We start from the raw sequence: 27,962 nt of genomic DNA, 5'->3' as shown, positions 1-27,962 counted from the left end.
TCTGAAGAGAAAAAAGGATCAGAAGATCAATAGAACTTCTTAAAAGGTAAGTAGGGACAGTAAGGAGCAGTATACCTATTCTGCTTAAAGTTTCTGCTACAAGACGTGGATATAAAAACCATATATATAAATATAGTGCCTAAGCATCAGCAAGAGCAAAATAAGAGAAAGCTCATCCATCCTCCACCTCAAGCCAAATCCCTAAATGAAATTAATTTCTCAAAATTTAATTATTTATATCAAAGGCACTATCTATATTAAACAACTTGTTTCATCATTTGAATACCATATTTTTTAGCCCACAAGTTAACATCAACAAACTACTATTATTAGTTGCAGTAATCAGTTACGTTAAGAGTTTCTATACATCTGAATATATCATTGATTGATAATAATTTCATTAAGCTGTCAAATTAGCCCAAAATACATTTTTCTACTGACCTCACAAAAGGATATGTACATACTAAATGAAGATTTAATCATCAACAAAATTAATCATTAAAAACAACCATTCAGGATGATCATATTAAGAATATGACCTTTAGTAAACTCTAAAAATATAGCAATCTATATTTTTTATAGCTCATGTTTAAAAGTACGTATTTCCAATACTAAATTTACTTAAAATTTAACAATACTAAATTAATAATACAAAGAAAAACAAGAACTTACTTGGCCATAAAACTATATCAGGAATTCGCTGAAACGTTCCTTCCCTGAGCAAAAATATCTCATGAAGACAATGACCTGTTTTGAGGTTTAAAAAAGAAAATGCAAAAACATCTTAAATTATAGGAAATTTACAAATTAAAAATAAATAGCACTTACATAAAGTTGCTTACCATGAGCTCTAAATACTCGATCATCTGCTTCTTGTGAATATGAAATATTAGTTTCTTTAAGGTCATGAAGAAAATCTTCATTTACAATAGAAGGAGGTGTATCACTAGGATTTAAGGATGCCTAGAAAATAAAATTGGTTTTCTTTGACTTATTTCTAGAAAATAAAACTTGAATACCTATGTTACAGACAGTGACTATAAAATGTAAATTTTTTTATATCCAAACTAAGACAGAAGCATAGGAAAATAACAAATAATACATATGGAAACCAACTCTGTGACAGTAACCAATTACAAATGCTCTGGTTAATCACATTCTGTAACATAAGTTATAAAAGCCTATGTTTTCTCTTTTGCTTCTATGGCCCACCTTTTCATTATTTCTAAAGATTACAATTAAGGGGACTTCGGTCCAGTGGTTAAGACTCCCTGCTTCCACCGCAGGCGGCCAGGGTTCCATCCCTGGTCAGGGAACTAAGATCCCGCATGCTGTGTGGCGCGGTCAAAAAATAAATAAATAAAATAAAATAAAAATAAAGATTACAATTAAGAACAAGGAAGATAGCAAAGTCTCAAATCTTTGATTTTAGACTAGGGACACTGGGGGAAAGATAGTTAACTTTTGCATTAACTACATTTTCACCTGTAGATAAAATTTATCATTTCCTTTTATTATTTTTAAATGATCAGCAAAAAGCCTCCCAATAAGTAATAAACCCATTTTTACAGGACTGCTTTAAAACTCACAACATAATCATAAACTTGATACTTAATTTCAACTAACAGGTAACTTGAAAAGTAAATCTTCAACTTTAAAGCTATGTGACATTGGGCAAGTCACCCAACTTCTGCAAGCCTTGGCTTCTTCATCTGTTAAATGAGATTATCACCATCATACAGATACCATCATACAGATTACTATTTTGTTAAGTAATTGAAAACTGAAAGGGCTCAAAACAGAAAAAAGAAGTGCATGTAAAACTGGTGAAATTTCTGAATATGGTATACAGATTGCATCAGTGTCAAAAAAGTAACCACAAATAGTCAAAAAAGGAAATAGAAGAGATCTTTAAAGAAAAGTTAAAAGAATTTGGTTTGAGAGGGATAGGAATTAGCTGTTTAGCCTAATTTAATACTAGAATAAAATGTAACTGTGGATTTATAAATAAACCAAACAAGCACTCACTGAATACCTACAGTCCTTAATAATATGTTGGATATAGTGGATAATATAGTGTAAGCCATAGCCCCTGCACTTATGGAAGTTATACTCAGTTAGAGGGACGCAGAATACCATGCCATAGCGAATAATACTAATAAATAATAAAGATTATAATTATATAAAGAAATGTTAACTATTTCATTAGCTTAATACGTATATAGTTTAAAGGATTCTAACCACCCCCGTCAGAAAAGTGATACCACATGAGCAAACTAAAATTCTCTATCACTCATATCTTAATCAAACTTTTACTTAACTTTTTTCAATCTTCAAATATTCTAAATGTTTTGTTAGTAAATGTAACATTACATTTTTATTTTAAATTATTCTATATTAATCCTAGATTACTGTCAGTTCATTACAAAACCTAAAAATAACAGCACCTTATATTTTTGTAACAAAGTTCTCTCACAGAATTCATTCATTTGAACTTCACTACTACTTGTGACACACAGGACAGACAGTTACAACTCTGAGGCTCAGAGAGGATTACAGATTTGCCAGATAAATCTCAGATAAATGCTGAGATTAGGCTCTATATCTGTGATGCTAAAAAAAATTAAAAAAAAAAAAATCACCCCTAGAAAGCCTAACAAGGCCAATATGACTAGTAAACTTCTTAACAAAAAAATAACAAATATATTAAATAACTATAACAAATTACTAAGATAAGTCTAATTAATTCGGGATTAAACACACACACACTCAGTTAACAATATTATTAATCATTCTTATTTGCTTACTTTAGAGGTAGTTTTATGCTCCAGACTTACTCCAAGCGTATTTTGGATCCACTCTTTAAAAGTTGGCAAAATCATGCCACTAAGAGGGTACCTAAGGTACAAAGAAGGTAAAACATTAGAGTAAAGTATCTTCATTTAAGTTCAAATCTTAGATTCTGTTTCTAGTAATGGTCAAGTAGTTCCTATTGAACCAACCCTCCCACATATAATGATAAGCTCTGGACAAAAACAAAACAAACAAAACCCAACTATTTGAGGGCAGTATAGATAGCCCCAAACCAGGGAAAAATAGGTGGTAAGGGAGTAAGAAGAAAAGAGCACTACATGAGTTTCCAGTTTCGTTTTATTTTTTAAACAGGCTTTAGCCTGAGGGAAAGTCCCAGCTAGTACCACAGAAAGAAAGAAGAATGCAGAAAACCTACAGTCTTCCTGGCTGAAAGAACGAGAGGACAGTGCTCACAGTGAACACGGCATCTGGGAAGAGTACAGAAAAATCACACAAATCCAGGAGTCAGTCAGAGGGACCTATGTATAAACTCTGTCCAAATGTCTGGCTGATCTTGAATTATACATGTATGGAGCAGACACTAAGCAGCCCAGCTAAGCTTAAAGGAACAGAACAGATAATTCAGCTGCTCACCACCAAAGAAGGAAACTTGAGATGAGTCCAGTTAATTGCTTGGTTTAAAAAAAAAAAAAAAAAAGCCTCTTCAGAAGAATGTAACAGAACCCAGAGTTTCTACAACATATCATTAACAATGTCCAAGATACACTTCAAAATTACCAGACATAAACAAACAAGAAAGTGTGATCCATAATCAAGAGAAAAGGCAATTAATAAGAACCCCAAGATGATCCAAGATACTGGAAATAGCACACAAGGATTTTAAAACAGCTATAACTACACTAAAGGACAAAAGGGGAAATATGTTCCCAGTGAATAATAGAAAATAAATCTCAGCAGAGAAATAGAAATTATAAAAAGAACAAAATAGAAATTCTATAATTAAAATTGAAATAAAAATTCATTGGAGGAACTCAAGAGCAGACTGGAGATGTCAGTGAACTTACAGATAGAGCAATAAATCATTTTTAATCTGAAGAACAGAGAAGAAGATTGAAAAAATAAAGAGCTACAGAGACCTATGGAACAACAGAAAAATACTAACATACATATAAATGGAGACCTAAGAAGAAGAGGAAAGAGGGAAAGGAATAAAAAAAGTATTTGAAGAAATAATAACAGAAAGTTTCCAAATTTGATGAAAGACATAAGTTCGCAAATTAAAGGTCAGAGAACTCTAAGAAGATAAATGCAAAGCAACTCACACTAGGCACATCATAGTCAAATTGCAACTTAAAAAGGAAAGAGAGAAAGAAGAGAAAGAAATCTTAAAAGCATCTAGAGAAAAATGACACATTACCTATAATGTAATAACAACAAAAATTATGACTGACTTCTCATCAGAAACAATGAAGTCCAGAAAACAACGGAACACCATTTTTAAAGTGTTGAAAGGAAAAGAATGCCAACCTAGAATTTTGTATCTGGTGAAAATATCCTTCAAGAACAAAAGTAAAATAAAGACATTTTCAGATGAAAACTAAGAGAACTTGGAGCCAGCACACCTACACTACAAGAAATTCCAGAGGAACTTCTATAGGCTGAAGGGAAATATAACACTAAATGTACAGTGAAATCTTCACAACGGAATAAATAACGACAGAAAGAGTAAATATGTGAGTAAATATAATTGACTATTTTTCTTAATTTCTTTAAAGTATATATGACTTAAAAATTATAATATTGTATCATGGAGTTTATGATGTGACAACTAGAAAAAGAACAGGGAATGGTAAATAAACCAGATTTGCAAGGTGCTTATATTTTACACGAAGTGCTACAATAAATTTAAAACACACTAAAGAGCTCTATAGAGCAGGAATACTATGAAAAAACTAGATTTGCTACTCAAATTTCATTTCCTATATCTTCTATCCCAAACTCTATTTAAATGAGCTTATATGAAACATAAACATTATTTCATATATACAAGAAATCCTAAATTGTATATATATGAGAATATTGGTGCAGAAAACTCAAGTGCTTAGAGAGGCAACTTTTCAGTTTTGGAAATACTTGTCAGAGATGGCAAAATATTAAATAGCAATAAGTGCTAGAAATAAAGAGATAAAATAAATATCCTACCCTAGATCAGTGTAGTGAAGAAGGCTGATATGCAAACAATAATATTCCAATGTGTTACTGTAGCAGTAATAAAATAACTTCCAGAAAAGACCAAAACAAATTTCAAAATATATATTTTAAAATGGTACTCCTAAATTTTTATTTAAGTAAACATAAAGCGTTATTATGTGTCAGGCATTGTTCTAAGTTTGTTATGTATATTAACTTATAATAATGTTATGAGGTTGATACTATTATCCCATTTTATGAATGAGGAAGCTAAGGCACAGAGAAGTTAAACAACTTAAGATGTTAGGTATGTTAAGTAACTTACTCAAGGTCACACAGCTAGTAGGTTACAAAACCAGGATATGAACCAGGTAATAAGTAAGGTTAAATAAGTAATAAATAAGTCTGTGCTCTTAAATACTATATGATGCTGCCTCTAGTCTGATTCTTTCCTTACCATCATTCCAAGTGAGATCATTATTCTAAAATTCTTTATTAATGAATATTTATAAAATCACAGTAGCTATATTCCGTAATTTTTTTCACTATAATGTTCTTGCACCTTCTCTACTTCCCTCTCCCTGCCATGATGACAGAACAGCCAAATAAAACTATACTATATTATGGCTGTTTTATCTTTGTTTAATTTTATAAATATTTTATTTACAAAATATTGAAGTATAACATGCTTACAAAAAGTAAGTGTACAGCTGAATGAATTTTTACAAAGTAAACCTCCCATGTAATCAGCATGCAGATCCAGAAATAGAACATTACCAGCACCCCAGAAATATCCCTCTCCTTGCCCCTTTCCAGGCATTATCACCTTTCCCCACACCAAAGGAACAACCATCTTGTTAACGTTATATAAATGAAATCATATAAAATGTACTTTTTGTGTCTGCTTTCTTTTGTTCAATATTATATTTGTGAGAGTCATCTATGTTTGTGTACGTGGTTGCAGTCCATTCATTTCCATGGCTTAATTCCGCTGTGTGAGTATAGCATAATTACTTTATCCATTGTATTGGTGACAGAAAATAGAGTTGTTTACAGTTTTTGGTATGTGCAGGGACGTTCTTAAACTTGTTTTCTTAAGATCACATATCACATGTTTCAGAAAGCTATATAACTAGGGTGGAGTTCCTAGGCCACAGTCTATGCATATGTTTAGCTTTAGGAGGTGCTGGCAGATAGCTTTCCAAGATGTTAACAGCCAGCAATGTATAAAGAGTTCTACTTGTTCCACATCCTCTCCACACCTGGTATTGTAGTTATTTTCATTATGAGACATTCTATTGGTAATCTCTTGACAATATTAATTTGAATTTCACTGATTACTCAAGAAACTGAACTTCTATTCATATATCTATTGTCCATCTGGATATCCTGTTTTCAATGCCAGTTCATCTTTTACTCATTTATTATTATGTTTTTATTGATGTATAAGAATTCTCTATATATTCTGAAATCAAGGATGTATGTATTAAATATTTTCTCTCACTCTGTGATTTGTCTTTTCACTCTCTTAAAGGAGTCTTTTGATGAAAAGAAGTTCTATATTTTAATGCTGTCTGATTCATGTTTTCCTTATATTAATGCTTTTAGTTCTCTGCTTTTTGCCTACCTCAAATTCAGAAAGACATTCTGTATATTCTTTTAGCAATTTTATAGTTTTAGCTTATGTATTTAGGTCTATAACCTATCTGGAATTGATCTCTGTATTTGGTATGAAGTAAGGTCAGAAGTAATTTTTTTCCAAGATGGCCATTTAAGTCCTCAAAGCTATTTTTATTTTTGTGTTTAATGGAGAAAAGTGTGTGTTTAAATGAAGAAAAGAAGAGATACTCTAGTAGTCACTATCAATTCCAGATCAAAGAACAATTAAACCAATATTGAAAACAAACCAGAATAGACTATATATTGGTCTTAACATCTATGTTGTACAAGCTATTTAAAATGTTCAAGGGACTTCCCTGGCGGCGCAGTGGTTAAGAATCCGCCTGCCAATGCAGGGGACACAGGTTCGAGCCCTGGTCAGGGAAGATCCCACATGCTGCAGAGCAACTAAGCCTGTGTACCACAACTATTGAGCCTGTGCTCTGGAGCCCGTGAGCCACAACTACTGAGCCCACGTGCCACAGGTACTGAAGCCTGCACACCTACAGCCCATGCTCCACAACAAGAGAAGCCACTGCAATGAGAAGCCCGCGCACTGCATCAAAGAGTAGTCCCCACTCGCCACAACTAGAGAAAGCCCGCGCACAGTAACAAAGACCCAACACAGCCAAAATAAAATAAAATTAAATAAAATAAAATGTTCAAAGTGTAACACTTTTGCTCAAGACTATTTCTCACTCATTCCATCAGAGCTTGAATAACTGCAAAAGTTTTTAGCAACTAGCCTCAGAAGTTTACTTTGACTTCACAAAGACAGCCAAAGGGGGAGGGGTGGGGGGGTGGGGAATCAGTGTGTAATATATAAATTCTGTACTGAAATTAAATATATGTTTATAATACAGAATTCAATATTAAAGGAGCCAGTGGTGGGCCCTATCCAAAGGAATTTTTAATTGGAAGTGACAAAAAGCACTCATTTTGTCATGTAATTTTAACAGTTACACGGCATTGGCTGAGAGGACGTCACCTCTTATGATGACTTCATATTATATAACAAAAATACCATCTAAAATTCTCAAATAAATCTTTACATAAAGGTTAGCAAAACAAAAATAATAGTGGAATGAAAAAAAAAACAAATTATGTTTTAATCAACAAGTTCCTTTTTTATATTAAAAAATCACAAGTGCTAACATTCAAACTGAAATGGGATATTTAAAGTGTTATATAATAATACCTTTTTCATAAATTTAAAGAAATTGGAATGAAAGAAAGTATAAGACTCACAGCTAAAACAACTTAAGCCATTCAGCATATAAAATTTTCTTCATCTTACATGAGAGTAAAAGTATAAATTCTGGGAAATTGGTTATAACACATATGCTACTATGTGTCATAATGTCCTACAAAAAGGCCAATTTGGAAATATTAGGTTTTAATCCTGGGCCCTTATATTTTAACCATACAATTACTTTGGGTCTCTGTAATATATAGGAGACTCTTGATCTTCACAGCAGGATAATATTCGGACCTTTGTGAATCCCTTAATTCACAAGTAACATTACCCATAAAATAAAAAGGTAACCCCCTTCAAGACACTTGAACCAAAAGATACAAGGTTGGTATTACTGTCATGTGCAAAAAAACTACATTCTACCATTAATATAACCAGAATATACTTCTACATCTGAATGCACAATATTTCAGACTCTGAAGAAATATCTTATTTGGCAGAACCTTGGATTTAAGACTTTGCTCCATTATCTATAATTCCCGCATAAAACTTAACACAGTTCAAAAAGAGTTCCATGTAAGAATGAAAGCTTTTCAATTGTACTTTTTCTTGCACTTAATGCCCTGGGATTTGAAAAACAGTAAAAGAAGCTTGACTTAATAATCATAAAGCCTAGCATACTGCCAAGGGCCCCAAAAATCTCATAAAATATCATGAGGTAAAGGAGAAAACTCTGAAATCAAAAAAGTAAATGAATGGAAAAGAAACATAAGAAAAGTTAAAGGAATTAGAGGTATTTAACATAAGAAACAGTTTTGGAATGACTTGATTCTTACAGCAAAATAATTTGGATTTACATCCAGAACTATAAATAAGCATTTATTTAACACTCATAAGACTGTACTAAGCATTGCAGGACACACAGAATTGGTATTACCATATGACTCCTGTTCTTAAGAAACTTACAACCTTGTTTAGTCAAAGCTACAAAGACATTTAATTGGTATGGTGAACATATGGGCAGGAAACATGCAACTTCTACCAGAAAGCCAAATGCCCATACCAACTGTTGAAACAAGGTGACCACTGAATAGATCTTTACCACGACTGAAGACTGGTTTGAGAACTTTAAGAAATGGTTTTTGTTGTAAAATATAAGGTGAGGTCAATTTACCACCTTTCCTTAAGATCAAAGTAGACTACATCGTAGAAGATACAGAACCAGAGCAAACTTTCAAAACCAATGAAATCACTGTATAATGGAAAGAAAACTCTACGGACATAAATATCCAAGAAGCAAGTGCACATCAGGACTTAAGGTGACTGAAGATAAGGTGACTCTCACTCTGGGGTAGTGCACAGAGGCAGCAAAATATTAGTAGACGCAACCATCTATGCTCAGTGAGTTCCACAACTGCTAATCAATTTAATAGCTTTTTATAGGAGGTAAAACTTTAAAAATTATGCCACTGAAAATACAAAGTACAACAAACCCAAACAAATTCTCTCTACTTAATCACTAACTTGTGCCTTGAAAGCACCAATTAATGTATAACGCTTTTAAAGTCAAAGAATAATGACACGTTTCAAAATTTTTAGTTTATAGAAATCTATATAGCTTTAGCTCTGAAGTACTGCCTTCTGCTGCTTAAACCTAGGAGGACTCAGTTCATCTATATCTAGGAGGAATAAGCATCGCAAGATTATAAACCTAGGGATTTATAAACTGACAAATTACAAGTCTGTTCAGAAAACAGACTGTGCTCAGGGAAAAACTTATGATTTTTCCCTGACATCTGTAATAGCTTAAAGTTGCTTCTAATTTAATGGTTGGGTTTGAAATGCCAAAGTTACCCTCCCCAAAATATATACAGACAACCAACCACATTTACTCATAAAAATTTTCTACCTTTTCAATGTTCTGTGGATCAGAAATAGGGGAACCCCCCATAAATTTTCACTGAGAGTCACTCTTAGTTTCCGGCACCTAAGGATTTCCCTTTCTTTCTTTCCAGCTCTGTTATTATTTCTTTCTTGTGGTATTTTATCCATGTTTTCTACCTGGTTATAGAGGGCAAAGGGTCTATATTTGTTCAGTCAACTACAATGCCAGAATAGAAAGTCTTTACAAAGAATTTCAAAAATTGGCCTTAAAACCTAATATTATTAATACAAAATGGTGAATTGATATTGTTTTCTTGTACTCATCCTTTCTAGTCACAAATTCCATTTTCTCTTTTAGGAATATCACAACCTTCTTACGCTTCTGTCCGTCACGCTCCTCTGGAGCAACAGGAACTTTTGTCATAGGATAACTTTTTACAATATGACTAACTCTACTGTACTGGTGTATAGAATATAGAAGGCTCCTGTAAAGTGCTTCCAGAGACTGGAAAGAGAATAAAATCAATACAGTGGATGAGTATGGTACCTCATTAGCACAGTATAATAGAACGAGCACAAAAATGAAGCTTAAAACACTTGTTTTTTAATCACAATTTCCCACTGCGCAGCTGACCTCAAGTAAGCTATTTAACCTCTCTCATACTCAATCTCCTAATTATTTCTAAGAACATATCACTACCCACTTAGGGTTATTTTAAGATAACTCAGTAGGAACTCAATAAGTAATAGCTATTATTATCTTAAATAATGTTTCTAAATGTTTTCTGATAAAAAAAAAAATCAGAGAAATCTACTCGTTCAATCATTAGCCCTAGGAAACTAGACTAGATACAGAGAAAGCTATGATCCAATTCAATCCAGTTTATTATCTTGTCTGCGGCAAGATAATGGTGCTTCTGGAAGCACCAAAATGAGAACTGAATATTATTTAGTTATTTGGTTTCAGTTATTAAATAGTTTATGTATAACAGATTTAACCCTAGAACATTTAAATTCCATTTCTGTGTTTGCAGAACTACCCTCTGGATAATGGATAATTCAGTAGGAAGCAAAGGTTACCCTTGCAGCCTCTGCCAGTCAGATGTACCCTTGTTCTCTTCCCCTCTCCCCCACTGGACTTGGACTCAGGAGTCAACAGTGCAAAGAAATGAGGCCTTTAAGAAGTCCATTCTGGTTGGAGGGGCAGCAGCAGTAATCTTCTAAAGTCAACGGAAAAATTCACTAATTCTACTACAACCTAGATAAAAATCTCTCTCAAGACCACTGAATTCCCTTTGCTCTGAATTTATGCTCTCCAAACAATATATAAATTACAAATTTTGTTTTCTACATATCTTAATATCAGGAAGGGCATTAACAAATATTCTACATCCTGAAAAAGAAATAATCTAATCATAAGTGAACACACTGGGGTTCTAATTTTTTTTTAGTATCTTATGAGTGTCGCACATGTATCAGCCACCTACAATCTGATCCTCTTTAGGAAAACTGGCAAGCCAAGTGCCAGAACACCCAAAATAAGAGCCAGATTCTAAACCCATGGGTAAGGGTTCATACACTAAGGTATAGATAATTGTGACACTTCCTATGACTAATCATTCACTTCACACACATACACTGCTAACATAAACCAATGCATAGCCTACAGTGCCCTACAGAAGACAGTAGGTATCTTATGCTTTCAATGGCACAGTGCACAAGTGCCTATTTGCCCCCTCACATAAAACAAAGATGCTATAACTTCAAGGTCCAGAGAGAGAGAAAGAGAGAAATGAAGATAGTATCTAAGAAGAGAGGAAGTTGGTTTTCTAAGTTCAGAAGATTCACTTTTTCCCCCCTGAAGATTCTGTAAAGCCAATCTCTACATGACAAGTTTCTACTGTATTAGACATTATTCTATTTAAAACATAAAACATTCAATGTTTAGAACACTGGTAAATTTAATTTTAACCAGAAATTCCTTCTACCTGAATTACACAATTTCTCAACTAAGCCTCCACCAACATGCTGTCCAGTCACACTAAAGAATGAGAATGAGAATGCAGATAATTATTTTTCCTATTAAAAAGCAAATGTAAAGTGTACATCTTCACACCTTCATTAAAATTAGTTACTAATTACCATTCCTGAGGTTTTGTTTCAGGTACGAAGTACGTTTAAGTTAAAAACAAAAATGGAATGGTTATGTTGTAAAGAAAAAGAATTTCTCCAAAGAAAACTTTTCTTGCTGATATTTCAATATACTGATATACCATATACTTGTTTTAAAAACAAGTATATTAATGCCCAATAGATATGAAGTCAAAGTGCAATACTGGAACAGATTCATGATATACCTAATCCAATTTTTTACCTAGTCTCAATTTTTAATTTATTTTTAGAGCCACATTTAAATATTTTGTACTTGTACTCACTGTCCTTCCAAGTTATATCAAAATTCAATAGACAAACCCAAAACACCAGCTTCGGCAGGGTCAGTGTTGCTTAAAATCAATTAAGAACTCATTTTACAATTCTGTCTACATCTGGAACAGTAACAATACAAATATTCTTTAGAATTCTTATCAACATTATTACCAAAAATATTTCAGAATGTGAAAGTTACCACACAAATGACTGATCTTTCTTCATCACTTCTTCCCTAATATACCTCAGAAAACTAATTTTAAAAATACTATATTCACAAGGACCTTCCATAATGTTCACCTTCCATAATAACCCAACCAAAATTATATTTCCAGTCTTAAACAAAGAGTTACTTTGAACAAGCCGATGTCGTGCGGATTAGATGGTGGGTAACTGCAAACCTTTTTGGATCCTGATTCAAACTACCTACAGAATGATATTTTTTAGACAGAGAAATGTGAATGTGAATAACCAGATATTACAAAATTTCTGTTATTTGGGGGAGTATGATAATAGTATTATATGATTGGTTATATTAGGTCCTTATTTTTTAAAGGGATACATATATAAATATTTAGAAGTGACATGACAATGTCAGAATTTGATACATAACAGAAAAAGAAAAGCAATTATGGTAAAATGTTAATAACTTTTAAAACAAGGGGGGGAGTCATTCTATTATCCTATTTTTTATGTATGTCTATTATTTAACATTATATTTGTTATTTATGTTTAAAATTTTTCAGAGAAAGAGAAATAAAAGGAATAAAACAAAGAAAAAACCAGTTACCTTTTCCCAGTCAACTCAACTTGTCCTTTCTTATTGAAGAAGAACCTGGAATCATTATATCCCCATCCATTCCATTTCATAACTTCTTGCCTAATAATCAGAAAAATATACATAAATGAGATCTATACTAAACATCTCAAAACTGAACACTGCATCATTGACTATTAACTTTCACAATCATTTAACAGAAGACCTTATTCCACTAATATTATGTTGCTTTAAATAAAATGAATATATACTAAAATGTCTATACATTAATATTTCTAAATATAGAATCACTCTGATGAGCAGCACCTGCTTCACAAAGGGCTACAACCACTAAATTTAACGCATTCAAAGGAAAAAGGGAGAAGAAGGAGAAAAATATTCTTAGAGTATAAATATGCTTCATTTTGCACATTATTGAGTTTATATTATATGATGGCCTAAAATATTTTGCAACTAAAATAAAATTTACTTAACAGGAAACAAGTTTTTTCATATATTAGAAAAATCGCAATTATTAATCTTCTGCTAGAATGAAAAAGACCAATTTACAAAGTAGGTTCACTAGCACTGACACTACCAGTAGCAGGCACTTTCAATAAAGTAGCTTAAAAATCTGAACACTGGGTTTACAAACATTCTAAATCCTTCAACTTCTATGTAAATGCCAACATCTACCTTGATCTACATATTAACATTAACATAACAGTTAATGACCATACCAGTTTTCAATGTTCCAAAACAATGTTATCTTTAATTTCCAAAATGCCAGTATTTCATAGTTTTAAAAATCATTTTCAGGGCTTCCCTGGTAGTGCAGTGGTTGAGAATCTGCCTGCCGATGCAGGGGACACGGGTTCGAGCCCTGGTCTGGGAAGATCCCACATGCTGCAGAGCAACTAGGCCCGTGAGCCACAACTACTGAGCCTGCACGTCTGGAGCCTGTGCTCCGCAACAAGAGAGGCCACGATAGTGAGAGGCCCGCACACCGCGATGAAGAGTGGCCCCCGCTTGCCACAACTGGAGAAAGCCCTCGCACAGAAACGAAGACCCAACAAAGCCAAAAAAAAAAAAAAAATTGTTTTCATCAAAATCAATCACTCACTCATTCAATTTTACACATTACAAAAGAATTAGATTGGTTTGGACCCATGCAGAACACAAAAAGCAACCACACCGAACTACTGTGTCAGCATTTAATACATATTTTAGCATGGTGCCCTAGTACACTTGGGCCACTGAAATAAACTGATGGTGAATCTTCTTACTGCAAATTCAATGATGTAGTTTATGATGAAAATACTTGAGAATACATCGTAAGAAAGAACTCTGTAACTATGTGTGGTGATGAACGTTAACTAGACTTATCACGGTGATAAATTCACAATATACACAAATATCGAATCACTAAGCTGTACACCTAAAACTAGTATAACGTTACACGTCAATTTTACCTCAATTTTTTAACGAAATTTCAAAATAAACAAAGACGTACTATTAAAAAGTGTTCTAGGGATTCCCTGGTGGCACAGTGGTTAAAAATCCGCCTGCCAATGCAGAGGACATGGGTTGGAGCCCTGGTCCGGGAAGATCCCACATGCCACGGAGCAACTAAGTCTGTGCGCCAAAAACTACTGAGCCTGTGCTCTAGAGCCTGTGAGCCACAACTACTGAGCCCACGTGCCACAACTACTGAAGCCCGCATGCCTAGAGCCAGAGCTCGGCAACAAGAGAAGCCACCGCAGGGAGAAGCCCGTGCACCACAATGAAGAGTAGCCCCTGCTCGCCTCAACCAGAGAAAGCCCACGTGCAGCAACGAAGACCCAACACAGCCAAAAAAACAACTGAATAAATAAAAAGTGTTCTAATAATTCTCCATAATTCTCAAGGAAGAAAATAGGAAGAAAATGACTACTGACAAGCAAGCAAATTTTCTATTACAACCATAATTCTTCTTCCGGTTCAAGGGCTTTTCAAACAAGTAGAACACTAACACGATACAAATGAACCAAATACAGTCATTAATTATGTAATGAAATCCCCATCTATACATAAAATTAAGAAAAAAGAAACTAGGAATGCTCTCTTTAAAATGAGAGTTTGCTAACAATAAAAACTAAATTTCCTATACAAACACATACTGTTCAAAAACATCATGATCCATCTATCTATCTATTTATTTATTTATTTATTGCTGCACTGGGTCTTTGTTGCTGCATGCGGGCTCTCTCTAGTTACGGTGAGCGGGGGCTACTCTTCGTTGCGGTGCGCAGGCTTCTCATTGCGGTGGCTTCTCTTGTTGTGGAGCACGTGCTCTAGGGCGTGCAGGCTTCAGTACTTGTGACGCATGGGCTGAGTAGTTGTGGCACACGGGCTTAGTTGCTCTGCCACATGTAGGATCTTCCCGGACCAGGGATTGAACTCGTATCCCCTGCACTGGCAGGCAGATTCTTAACAACTGAGCCACCAGGGAAGCCCTCAAAAACATCTTAAAGAGTAACAAATCCAGAGATTAGATTTGTAGATGAGCCTGTTATAAACTATCATTCAATATTTTCTTATTTCACAATTCTACCTCACTGTAGAGGGAGGTTTCGAAAGAGAGCTTCTGGAAAAAATCTCTACAGAAAAATCTCATGACTAATGACATGTCACTAATCCACTTGTTTTATTTTTTTTTCCACATCTTTATTGGAGTATAATTGCATTACAATGCTGTGTTACTTGCTGCTGTATAACAAAGTGAATCAGCTATATGTATACATATATCCCCATATCTCCTCCCTCTTGCGTCTCCCTCCCACCCTCCCTACTCCCTATCCCACCCCTTTAGGTGGACACAAAGCACCAAGCTGATCTCCCTGTGCTATGCAGCTGCTTCCCACTAGCTATCTATTTTACATTTGGTAGTGTACATATGTCAATGCTACTCTCTCACTTCATCCCAGCTTACCCTTCCCCCTCCCCATGTCCTAAAGTCCACTCTCTACGTCTGTGTCTTTATTCCTGTCCTGCCCCTAGGTTCATCAGAACCTTTTTTTTTTTTAGATTCCATATATATGTGTTAGCATATGGTATGTTTTTCTCTTTCTGACTTACTTCACTCTGTATGACAAACTCTAGGTCCATCCACCTCACTACAAATAACTCAATTTCGTTTCTTTATATAGCTGAGTAATATTCCATTGTATATATGTGCCACATCTTCTTTATCCATTCATCTGTAGATGGACACTTAGGTTGCTTCCATGTCCTGGCTATTGTAAATGGAGCTGCAATGAACATTGTGTCACATGACTCTTTGAATTATGGTTTTCTCAAGGTATATGCCCAGTAGTGGGATTGCTGGGTCATATGGTAGCTCTATTTTTAGTTTTTTAAGGAACCTCCATACAGCTCTCCATAGTGGTTGTATCAATTTACATTCCCACCAACAGTGCAAGAGGGTTCCCTTTTCTCCACACCCTCTCCAGCATTTACTGTTTGTAGATTTTTTAATGATGGCCATTATGACTGGTGTGAGGTGATACCTCATTGTACTTTTGATTTCCATTTCTCTAATGATTAGTGATGTTGAGCATCCTTTCATGTGTTTATTGGCAATCTGTATATCTTCTTTGGAAAAATGTCTATTTAGATCTTCTGCCCATTTTTGGATTGGGTTGTTTGTTTTTTTGATATTGAGCTGCATGAGCTGCTCGTGTATTTTGGAGATTAATCCTTTGTCAGTTACTTCATTTGCAAATATTTTCTCCCATTCTGAGGGTTTTCTTTTGGTCTTGTTTATGGTCTCCTTTGCTGTGCAAAAGCTTTTAAGCTTCATTAAGTCCCATTTGTTTATTTTTGTTTTTATTTCCTTTTCTCGAGGAGGTGGGTCAAAAAGGATCTTGCTGTGATTTATGTCATAGAGTGTTCTGCCTATGTTTTCCTCTAAGAGTTTTATAGTCTCTGGCCTTACATTTAGGTCTTTAATCCATTTTGAGTTTATTTTTGTGTATGGTGTTAGGCAGTGTTCTAATTTCATTCTTTTCCATGCAGCTGTCCAGTTTCCCCAGCACCACTTATTGAAGAGGCTGTCTTTTCTCCATTGTACACTGGAGACGCAGTGGTTAAGAATCCGCCTGCCAATGCAGGGGATACGGGTTCGAGCCCTGGTCTGGGAAGATCCCACATGCCGCGGAGCAACTAAGCCCTGCGCCACAACTACTGAGCCCGCGCTCTAGAGCCTGCAAGCCACAACTACTAAGCCCACAAACCTCGAGCCCATGCTCCACAACAAAGAGAAGCCACCACAATGAGAAGCCCATGCACCACAACAAAGAGTAGCCCCCGCTTGCCACAACTAGAAAAAGCCCACGCACAGCAACAAAGACCCAACACAGCCATAAATAAATCAATTAATTAAAAAAACAAAAAACAGTATACACTGTGCCCATTGTATACTCGTCTCCTTTATCAAAGATAAGGTGACCATATGTGCGTGGGTTTATCTCTGGGCTTTCTCTCCTGTTCCATTGATCTATATTTCTGTTTTTGTGCCAGTACCATACTGTCTTGATTACTGTAGCTTTGTAGTATAGTCTGAAGTCAGGGAGTCTGATTCCTCCAGCTTTGTGTTTCTTTCTCGGGGTCTTTTGTGTTTACATAGAAACTGTGAAAGGTTTTGTTCTAGTTCTGTGAAAAATGCCATTGGTAGTTTGATAGGGATTGCACTGAATCTGTAGATTGCTTTGGGTAGTATAGTCATTTTCACAATGTTGATTCTTCCAATACAAGAACATGGTATATCTCTCCATCTGTTTGTATCGTCTTTAATTTCTTTCATCCGTGTCTTATAGTTTTCTGCATACAGGTCTTTTGTGTCCTTAGGTAGGTTTATTCCTAGGTATTTTATTCTTTTTGTTGCAATGGTAAATGGGAGTGTTTCCTTAATTTCTCTTTCAGATTTTTCATCATTAGTGTATAGGAATGCAAGAGATTTCTGTGCATTAATTTTGTATCCTGCTACTTTACCAAGTTCACAATTAGCTCTAGTAGTTTTCTGGTAGCATCTTTAGGATTCTCTATGTATAGTATCATGTCATCTGCAAACAGTGACGACTTTACTTCTTCTTTTCCAATTTGGATTCCTTTTATATCTTTTTCTCCTCTGACTGCTGTGGCTAAAACTTCCAAAACTATAATAGTTTTTGAATAATAGTGGTGAGAGTGGGCAACTTTGTCTTGTTCCTGATCTTAGTGGAAATGATTTCAGTTTTTCACCACTGAGAAGGACGTTGGCTGTTGGTTTGTCATATATGGCCTTTATTATGTTGAGGTAAGTTCCCTCTCTGCCTACTTTCTGGAGGGTCTTTATCATAAATGGGTGTTGAATTTTGTCAAAAGCTTTTTCTGCATCTATTGAGATGATCATATGGTTTTTCTCCTTTAATTTGTTAATATGGTGTATCACATTGACTGATTTGCATATATTGAACAATCCCTGCATTCCTGGGATAAACCCCACTTGATCACAATGTATGATCCTTTTAATATGCTGTTGGATTCTGTTTGCTAGTATTTTGTTGAGGATTTTTGCATCTATGTTCATCAGTGACACTGGCCTGTAGTTTTCTTTTTTTGTGACATCTTTGTCTGGTTTTGGCATCAGGTTGATGGTGACTTCATAGAATGAGTTTCAGAATGTTCCGCCCTCTGCTATATTTTAGAAGAGCTTAAGAAGGATAGGTGTTAGCTCTTGTTTAAATGTTTGATAGAATTCACCTGTGAAGCCATCTGGTCCTGGGGCTTTGTTTTTTGGAAGATTTTTAATCACAGTATCAATTTCAGTGCTTCTGATTGGTCTGTTTATCTTTTCTATTTTTTCCTGGTTCAGTCTCAGAAGGTTGTGCTTTTCTAAAGATCTGTCCATTTCTTCCACGTTCTCCATTTTATTGGCATATGGTTGCTTGTACTAATCTCTCATGATCCTTTGTATTTCTGCAGTGTCTGTTGTTACTTCTCCTTTTTCATTTCTAATTCTATTGATTTGAGTCTTCTCCCTTTTTTTCTTTATGAGTCTGGCTAATGGTTTATCAATTTTGTTTATCTTCTCAAAGAACCAGATTTTAGTTTTATTGATCTTTGCTATCATTGCCTTCATTTCTTTTTCATTTGTTTCTGCTCTGATCTTTATGATTTCTTTACTTCTGCTAACTTTGGGGTTTTTTTGTTCTTCTTTCTCTAATTGCTTTAGGTGTAAGGTTAGGTTGTTTATTTTAGATGTTTCTTGCTTCTTGAGGTAGGATTGTACTGCTGTAAACTTCCCTCTTAGAACTGCTTTTGCTGCATCCCATAGGTTTTGGGTCGTCGTGTTTTCATTGCCATTTGTTACTAGGTATTTTTTGGTTTCTTCAGTGATCTCTTGGTTATTTAGTAGTGTACTGTTTAGCCTCCATATGTTTGTATTTTTTACAGATTTTTTTCCTGTAATTGATATCTAGTCTCATAGCATTGTGGTCAGAAAAGATACTTGATACGATTTCAATTTTCTTAAATTTACCAAGGCTTGATTTGTGACCCATATATGATCTATCCTGGAGAATGTTCCATGAGCACTCAAGAGGGAAGGGTATTCTGTTGTTTTTGGATGCAATGTCCTGTAAGTATCAATTAAGTCCATCTTGTTTAATGTGTCATTTAAAGCTTGTGTTTCCTTATTTTCATTTTGGATGGTCAGTCCATTGGTGAAAGTGGGGTGTTAAAATCCCCCACTATGATTGTGTTACTGTCAATTTCCCCTTTTATGGCTGTTAGCATTTGCCTTATGTATTGAGGTGCTCCTGTGTTGGGTGCATAAATATTTACAATTGTTATATCTTCTTCTTGGATTGATCCCTTGATCATTATGTAGTGTCCTTGTCTCTTGTAATAGTCTTTATTTTAAAGTCTATTTTGTCCGATATGAGAATTGCTACTCCAGCTTTCTTTTGATTTCCATTTGCATGGAATATCTTTTTCCGTCCCCTCACTTTCAGTCTGTATGTGTCCCTAGGTCTGAAGTGGGTCTCTTGTAGACAGCATATATACGGGTCTTGTTTTTGTATCCATTCAGCCAGTCTATGTCTTTTGGTTGGAGCATTTAATCCATTTACATTTAAGGTAATTATCCATATGTATGTTCCTATTACCATTTTCTTAATTGTTTTGAGTTTGTTATTGAAGGTCTTTTCCTTCTCTTGTGCTTCTTGCCTAGAAAAGTTCCTTTAGCATTTGCTGTAAAGCTGGTGTGGTGGTGCTGAATTCTCTTAGCTTTTGCTTATCTGTAAAGGTTTTAATTTCTCCATCAAATTTGAATGAGATCCTTGCTGGGTAGAGTAATCTTGGTTGTAGGTTTTTCCCTTTCATCACTTTAAATATGTCCTGCCACTCCCTTCTGGCTTGCAGAGTTTCTCCTGAAAGATCAGCTGCTAACCTTGGGGATTCCTTTGTATGTTATTTGCTGCTTTTCCCTTGCTGCTTTTAATATTTTTCCATTGCGTTTAATTTTTTGATAGTTTGATTAATATGTGTCTTGGCGTGTTTCTCCTTGAATATATCCTGTATGGGACTCTGCACTTCCTGGACTTGATTGACTATTTCCTTTCCCATATTAGGGAAGTTTTCAACTATAATCTTTTCAAATATTTTCTCAGTCCCTTTTTTTTTCCTCTTCTTCTTCTGGGACCTCTATAATTCGAATGTTGGTGCATTTAATGTTGTCCCAGAGGTCTCTGAGACTGTCCTCAATTCTTTTCATTCTTTTTCCTTTATTCTGCTCTGTGGTAGTTATTTCCACTACTTTATCTTCCAGGTCACTTCTCCGTTCTTCTGCTTCAGTTATTCTGCTATTGATTGCTTCTAGAGAATTTTTAATTTCATTTATTGTGTTGTTCATCATTGTTTGTTTGCTCTTTAGTTCTTCGAGGTCCTTGTTAAACGTTTTTTGTATTTTCTCCATTCTATTTCCAAGATTTTGGATCATCTTTACTATCATTTCTCTGAATTCTTTTTCATGTAGACTGCCTATTTCCTCTTCATTTGTTTGGTCTGGTGGGCTTGCTCCTTCATCTGCTGTGTATTTCTCTGTCTTCTCATTTTGCTTAACTTACTGTGTTTGGGGTCTCCTTTTCGCAGGCTGCAGGTTCGTAGTTCCTGTTGTTTTTTATGTCTGTCCCCACTGGGTAAGGTTGGTCCAGTGGGTTGTGTAGGCTTCCTGGTGGAGGGGACTGGTGCCTGTGTTCTGGTGGATGAGGCTGGATCTTGTCCTTCTAGTGGCCAGCACCACATCCGGTGGTGTGTTTTGGGTTGTCTCTAAACTTATTATGATTTTAGGCAGCCTTTCTGCTAATGGGTAGGGTTGTGTTCCTGTCTTGCTAGTTGTTTGGCATAGGGTGTCCAGCACTGTAGCTTGCTGGTCGTTGAGTGGAGCTGGGTCTTAGTGTTGAGATGGAGATCTCTGGGAGGGTTTTCACTGTTTGATATTACAGGGGGCTGGGAGGTCTCTGGTGGACCACTGTCCTGAACTTGGCTCTCCCACCATAGAGGCTCAGGCCTGACACCTGGCCGGAGTACCAAGACCCTGTGAGCCACACGGCATGAAAGAGCATATTGCTTTGGAGGCTGGTAGCCAGTTAACTTGTCACCTGATCTTCATACGCAAAAGGCCTTTATTCCACTGGTCTCTGAGATCTCCTCATGCTCTTTAATCTTCTTTGCTCAACTCCTAAACTTTCCCCCCTCCCTCTGGCCTGTATAGTATTCTTACCTCAATGCCCCCTTGCTGCAAATGCAAAACAGGCTTCCCAGGGGTAGACTATTTGGGTCTTTGCCAGCCAAGAGATGGCTTTTTATCATGCAGAATGTTTCTCTGTTGTTGTTATTATTGCTGTCCTCTTTTTCTTTTAGCAGTTTATTACAAGTTATGATAAAGGATACAGGTGAACATCCAATGGAAGAGATGCAGAAAGCAAGGCATGGGGGGAGGGGCACGGAGCGTCCGTGCTCTCTCCAGGCCCAAAACTCTGACCAAATCTCCACGTGTTCACTGACCTGGAAGTTCTCCAAACCCCGTCCTTTTGGGTTTTTATAGAGGCCTGCACTTGTTTTCTTAAGTTTGCATTTTGTAAAAACAGATTAGGTTATTGTCCACTTTGCTTTTTTCATGATTATATTCTCTTAACTTTTCTGAATATATTTTACTTAATATTTTATTTTTATTATGTTTCCATAATAATTTACATGAAAATATGTACATTTTAGTTAACATCTTTACTTACTATTTTATAATATGTGCATACATTTTTGTATATGCAATGAATTTTATTAGTGAATTTAAACATTTGTCATGAAGTCTGTACTCTATAAAAGAGTAGTTCCATATTATACAAAATAAATGCAAAAATACCAATATAGTCATTTTGCCTTGGTATTACAATCACTAAGCATGGGAAATTATTTCAGTACAGATGTTGAATTTGGCAGGTTTATATAGCTTAACAATGAGAATCATTTTCCTTAAAATCATGCTTAGAATTTTAAAAAATTATTCCCAGATGGCCTCAAAGTAAACGTGATTACATGTGCTCACTCTTAACACTTCATGAGAAAAATGAATCAAGGTAATAAGCAGGAAATATCTGCTGCTGTACACTGAAAAATGAAGAGATTTACATACACAAGACTCTGGAACTTAAATTTTCAGTTGGGTAATATCTTAAAGAACCTCCAAGTTTTTAACTGTAGGCTAAGGTACCTTTTTCTTTCTTGTCATCTCAATCAGAAAATTCTGCCTATGATATAGGCCTTACCATACTTATACCAACTTTTGGAAGCTTCCCGGAAGTTGAAATACAGGCATTTGTAATGCATTTGTGCCTTAAAAAAACAATGTTATGTTGCTTAAGTAGTATGTAATTAAAATCTAGATTACCCCCAAACCAATTTTCTGTTATTTTCAAAGTACCCCACACATTAAATAAAACGTAGGCAAATTTCCTAGGCTTCTGGTTTTAAACTTTTATGTACATGTATCCCTTCAAATTACTAATATTTTCTATGACAGTTAAACTTAACTATGTGATTACATTAAACTTTAAAGTAACTTCTTATACAGAAGAATGTTATAAGTACACTGAAGGGCATTTTATAGCATTAACATTTTAAAAATTAGAGTAAAACTTTACACAGTCATAGAATTCTAAAACTAAAAAGGTCCTTAGAAACCATCCAGTTCAACTGATCATTTTTCAGATGAAGAAATGTGTACCCAGTGAAGTACTCATGATTACACACTTAAGTTAGTTGTGAGCGTCAGAAAGTGAACTCCCAGTCTTGTCATTCTTTCTCTTCAGAGAGGTAATATTCGAAACCCACTAAGTCATGCTCTCAGGTAACTAAAATGATTTAAAGGAACCTCTTCTTCATCGCATTAGTATTTTTCTAAGCACTATTACATGTTATTATTATAATCATTATTCTGCACTTGACCTAAAGGAAAACATTTAAGAATCAAGGAATCTGGTTGTATTAGGATACCCAATGACTTGTACTCCCTTTATCTATAGAATAATGAATTCTGCCATTCAGCATAATGATTCCAAAGCACGACAAGCACCGAAATGAAGAATGATCAAAGAATCACCAACTTTCCATAAGATTCGAATAAAAGAATTCAATTCTCAACTAACCATAGAAATCAACTAACCAGACTGATCTCTCACACTTTCCAATTCTTAGAGCTAACTACAAATTTAATGTCTTCAAGATATAAGACTCCCCTCCCCCCCCGCCAAGAAACAAGAAAAGCTGGATTGATTTTACTACACACACACACATGTCCATGTTTTACACATTTATACATCTGACCACAGTATCAAATAGTGAAAAAGAACATTGTATTAGCTGGCATAACAAAAGAAAAAGGAGACATTAAAATAGCACCACACGTACACAAGGTGGCAGTATTCTCCCATGCTATACATACTCAGTATTCTGCATTTCCCAGTGCTGATTTTTGCACAATTTTTAACTGAAATTTTAGATTTAACATTATCTTTATCAAAACCATAGCGTTCCTTTCTTTATTCTTAAAATGGGAAATTTGCATTTTAAGTCTCTGTATAAACATAGATTAAATCAGATTACTATTCCTCTACTAGTGATTTAAAGGAACCTCTTCTTCATCACATCAATATTTTTCTAAGCACTATTACAGGTTGCAAGCATCCCGATATAAATGCATAGTTCCTATCATTACTATTTCTAATCATGATAGTTTTCACTGGAAAATAAAGAAAAGGAAAATATGCTTTGAGCTACTTTTATTTGAGGTTAGCAATAAAAAAAGTTCAGCTAGCTGATAACTAAAAAAAAAAATATTTTTCCAATATAATTCCAAAAATCAAAATTCTAATACAAGATACTTCACTGCTCAGTTCAGATAAAAAACCAAATTGTTATCTATATTTTCTAATTTAAACAATGAGAAAGAGATCATATGATCTCAGAGCTTTTGAAAAATAAAAACTGAAGTATGAAACTTAAGCCCCAATGCTGGATTTCTACTAACAAAGCTCAGTATCAGTTAAATTCAAATTAATTCCATATGTATTATAATCTGTAGAAGTTAAAATTTTTCTTTTTGATCTTTCAAGGAGTTTTTGGTGCTAATTAAAATCCTCATTATCTGGTAATGTGTTTAATTACTTTAAGACCCAAATAATCCAAAGGAAATCATGAAAGTGAAGTAAAAAATAAAAGTGATGAGAAAGATACCAAGATCTGATAAATAAAATAAATATTTCCCTGAAAAGATATGCTACCAAAAAATACTGATAAATGAAACAATCTTTCTACTAGCTTCTTTTATTTTAAAAAATTGAGGGGCTTCCCTGGTGGCACAGTGGTTGAGAATCTGCCTGCCAATGCAGGGGACATAGGTTCGAGCCCTGGTCTGGGAAGATCCCACATGCCGCGGAGCAACTAGGCCCGTGAGCCACAACTACTGAGCCTGCGCGTCTGGAGCCTGTGCCCCGCAACAAGAGAGGCCGCGACAGTGAAAGGCCCACACACCGCGATGAAGAGTGGCCCCCACTTGCCACAACTAGAGAAAGCCCTCCCATAGAAACAAAGACCCAACACAGCCAAATAAATAAATAAATAAATAAATAAAATAAATAAATAAATTGAAGCTGAGTTCCCATTAGAAATATAAAGGCCTAATGAGGGGAGAAATCTGCAGAATACTGTTTAATTCTAAATTTAATTTAAAATGTATATGCTTTAAAATACATTTAAAACCATGGTCACATCTAGTCTACAGGTCCTACAAAATTATTTCTAAAAACTAAATAGCAAAACTCCCATACAACTATTTACAATGCTTATTGTCTCAATCTAACAGTGCAACTAATCCCCTTTCAAATAGTTAGTTGTTAATCCAAGTAGCTTAGTTATAAGTGTAATAATTTATGCATACTATAAAAGAAAGCCCCTTTACAAAAAAAAGAATATAAAAACTCAAACAGAAGACATGGATAGATAATCACCACTTAATTTACACTGCTACAACAAATCTTGCAGTTCTAAGACTGTTAAAAAATTTGACTTAGAAAAAAGATAAATGCCATCAGGCTCTGAAAGCTTGACACTATCAAACATCTGAATCACAGAATATTTCCTCTTGCCCTGATATAAAACTCACTAAATCTTCTAACTATACTTTATTTCCTACAGAGAAAAACTGGCCAACTGAAATGTCCAGCGGGCTTGACAATTTTATTTTTTCATCATGAGTTTGTCTATTGGCACTCTAACTTTGGTCACTAGTGAAGGTAGCTAACACAAGTCAAACTACTTAACTACGATTGATTCCGGGACCCTAACAAGATCAGGTTTCTGGACAGGTCAACAAGATAACATCCGTGCCCAACAGGACAACAGTGTGCTTCCCCCTGCAAAACCTGGACATTATCATGCAACCCTGTGAACTTCAACAGGAATTTCAATCTTCCCTCAATATCCCCTAAATTAAAACTCTAGTTGCCATAATAAAAATTTGGCCCTTCCATGTAATAAGTCAATCAATTTTCTAATTTTATCCAATGTGATAGTGTAAAATGAATAAAATATAAGACTTTAGACACAGAAAGTTGTCAGCAAGAACATGGAAAAGAGGAACAGAAAAGCATTACTGGTAAACCACTCCACAGAGCAATGGTATGCTAACTTTTCATAGCTAATGGCATTCCTATGGCCCAACTATACAGCTCCTGGGTATACATTTGGGAGGAATTCACACACAGTTCCATAAGGAAACATGTGTGATATATTCTCTGGAGAATTATTTGTAAGAGTAGCTGGAGGCATCACTAAAGGATTGGATGAGTGGTAAGTAAATTCCCTGACATACTATGCAGCAATCAGAAGCAGAGAGGGAGATATATATATATACAGAAACATGAAGAGACTTCTTTAAATAGTAGTGAACACAAAAGGAGAAACAATATGATCTATATACCATAATACAATCTAAGCAAATAAAAATACACACACTAAATAATACTGCATATTTTATAAAACACATACACATATATTTAAGAACATTCATGGGTGCCCATGGGAGGGGGGGAGATGGGATTAGAAATCAGAGATTGAGGAAATAAAAATAAAAGAGGCCTCACATCTGTTCATAGGCAAATGCCATGAACTAAAGGGCTGTAATTACCACAACTCTGAACTTGAAGCAAATACGCTGCTCAGCCCTTAAGTCTCAGTGCAGTTTCTCTCTGGTCCAAGAGGACAATTGTTTCTTTCACATACATACAGAAATTCCACGATGGTTCGTTATAAAACCCATCGTTGGGTTACTTAGCAATCTCTACAAGTTGTTGGGTTTTTTTTAAATGATAGAATTCCATTACAAATGAGTCAGCTTCAAACATACAGCAAATCAAACACATATTTAATTTCCTACAGTCAACTCTTTATAGTTCACAAGAATCTGGTACTGTGAAGAAACTTTTTGAAACCTGAATTCAAGGGTCAAAAGTTGTGTCCCCCAAGGTCCAATTCCTATTATACTCACAATGAATTAATGAATGGAAGAAAAAGAAATATACAGGTATGGGAGAAAAAATCTTATAGACAGAGGCACAAAGAGTTGGAAAAGAAGGGAGGACTGGGGTAAATAAAGCAAGGCCAGCCCTACCCCTTGGCAGAATAATCTGGCACTCACTACTCACTGCAGGCTCCTCGGGGATGTTCCCTGACCCCCAAATTTGTCTTATACCCTACCAAATTCTACCAATTGGAAATTCATTATTGTTTGAATAATCTCTTTGAAAATGGAAATACAGACTATTGGTCATTCATACTTATAGTCATACATATTCCAAGTATTTTGTGCTAGGGTAGGCATGTACGCACGCACACACTCACACAAACTTGGTATCTGCCATTCTGAAGACCTGGAAAGGCACAACCATTCTATTGTTCACCCTCATGTGTTGGTCTATGTAATGAGGAAAACAACCCAAATCAGTATCAGGGAGTTGTCTTAGCAAAAGACAAAGAACAAGAATGTATACTTCCCTTGACCATGTGTGCTCCCTGAACTATACTTTAAATTTCATAATTTGTTTTCTCCACTGTCCACCTGTAAACTAATCAATGTGGCAATTTAGGTGATCAATTCCAGAATTTCTCTACAACCGTGAAAATGTTACTTAACTTTCATTGCTCCCTCCTGCTTGCTAGTAATTGGAAGAGGAACTTTATCACAAGCTACTGACCAACCTGTAAGCGACCAAAGGCCATTTCTGATAGTCTTCCATTTTTGTAAAAACTATAAAACTGAACAAGAGAATATGAATGTCTCTAAAAATCTGTATGTCATTTTACCATGAAAACCAAGCCTCTGAGTTCCCTTTCTTAGGGAACAAGTTGTCCTCCAGGGGACAACTCAATACTCTTGACAAGACCCTAAAAAGGCTAAGACTG

The 27,962-nt window shown here is 35.1% G+C and overlaps 1 protein-coding gene across 1 annotated transcript in view; it reads right to left on the bottom strand.

Moving 5' to 3' along the window:
• The window catches only part of AGPS (alkylglycerone phosphate synthase), a 141,028-nt gene that overhangs the window by 92,276 nt on the left and 20,790 nt on the right, over positions 1–27,962 (bottom strand). Inside the window, exons 2-5 of the mRNA XM_061185417.1 lie at positions 12,960–13,049; positions 2,808–2,898; positions 843–963; positions 673–747 (exon numbers count right to left, since the gene is read on the bottom strand). Of these exons, the coding sequence (XP_061041400.1) occupies positions 673–747; positions 843–963; positions 2,808–2,898; positions 12,960–13,049 (377 nt within the window). The remainder of the gene's footprint in view (positions 1–672; positions 748–842; positions 964–2,807; positions 2,899–12,959; positions 13,050–27,962) is intronic.

This window comes from Eubalaena glacialis, chromosome 1 (assembly GCF_028564815.1).
Source record: "Eubalaena glacialis isolate mEubGla1 chromosome 1, mEubGla1.1.hap2.+ XY, whole genome shotgun sequence".
NCBI classification, from domain to species: domain Eukaryota; kingdom Metazoa; phylum Chordata; class Mammalia; order Artiodactyla; family Balaenidae; genus Eubalaena; species Eubalaena glacialis.
The sequence above is the reverse complement of the archived record's forward strand: the minus strand, read 5'-3'. Positions and strand labels throughout refer to the sequence as shown.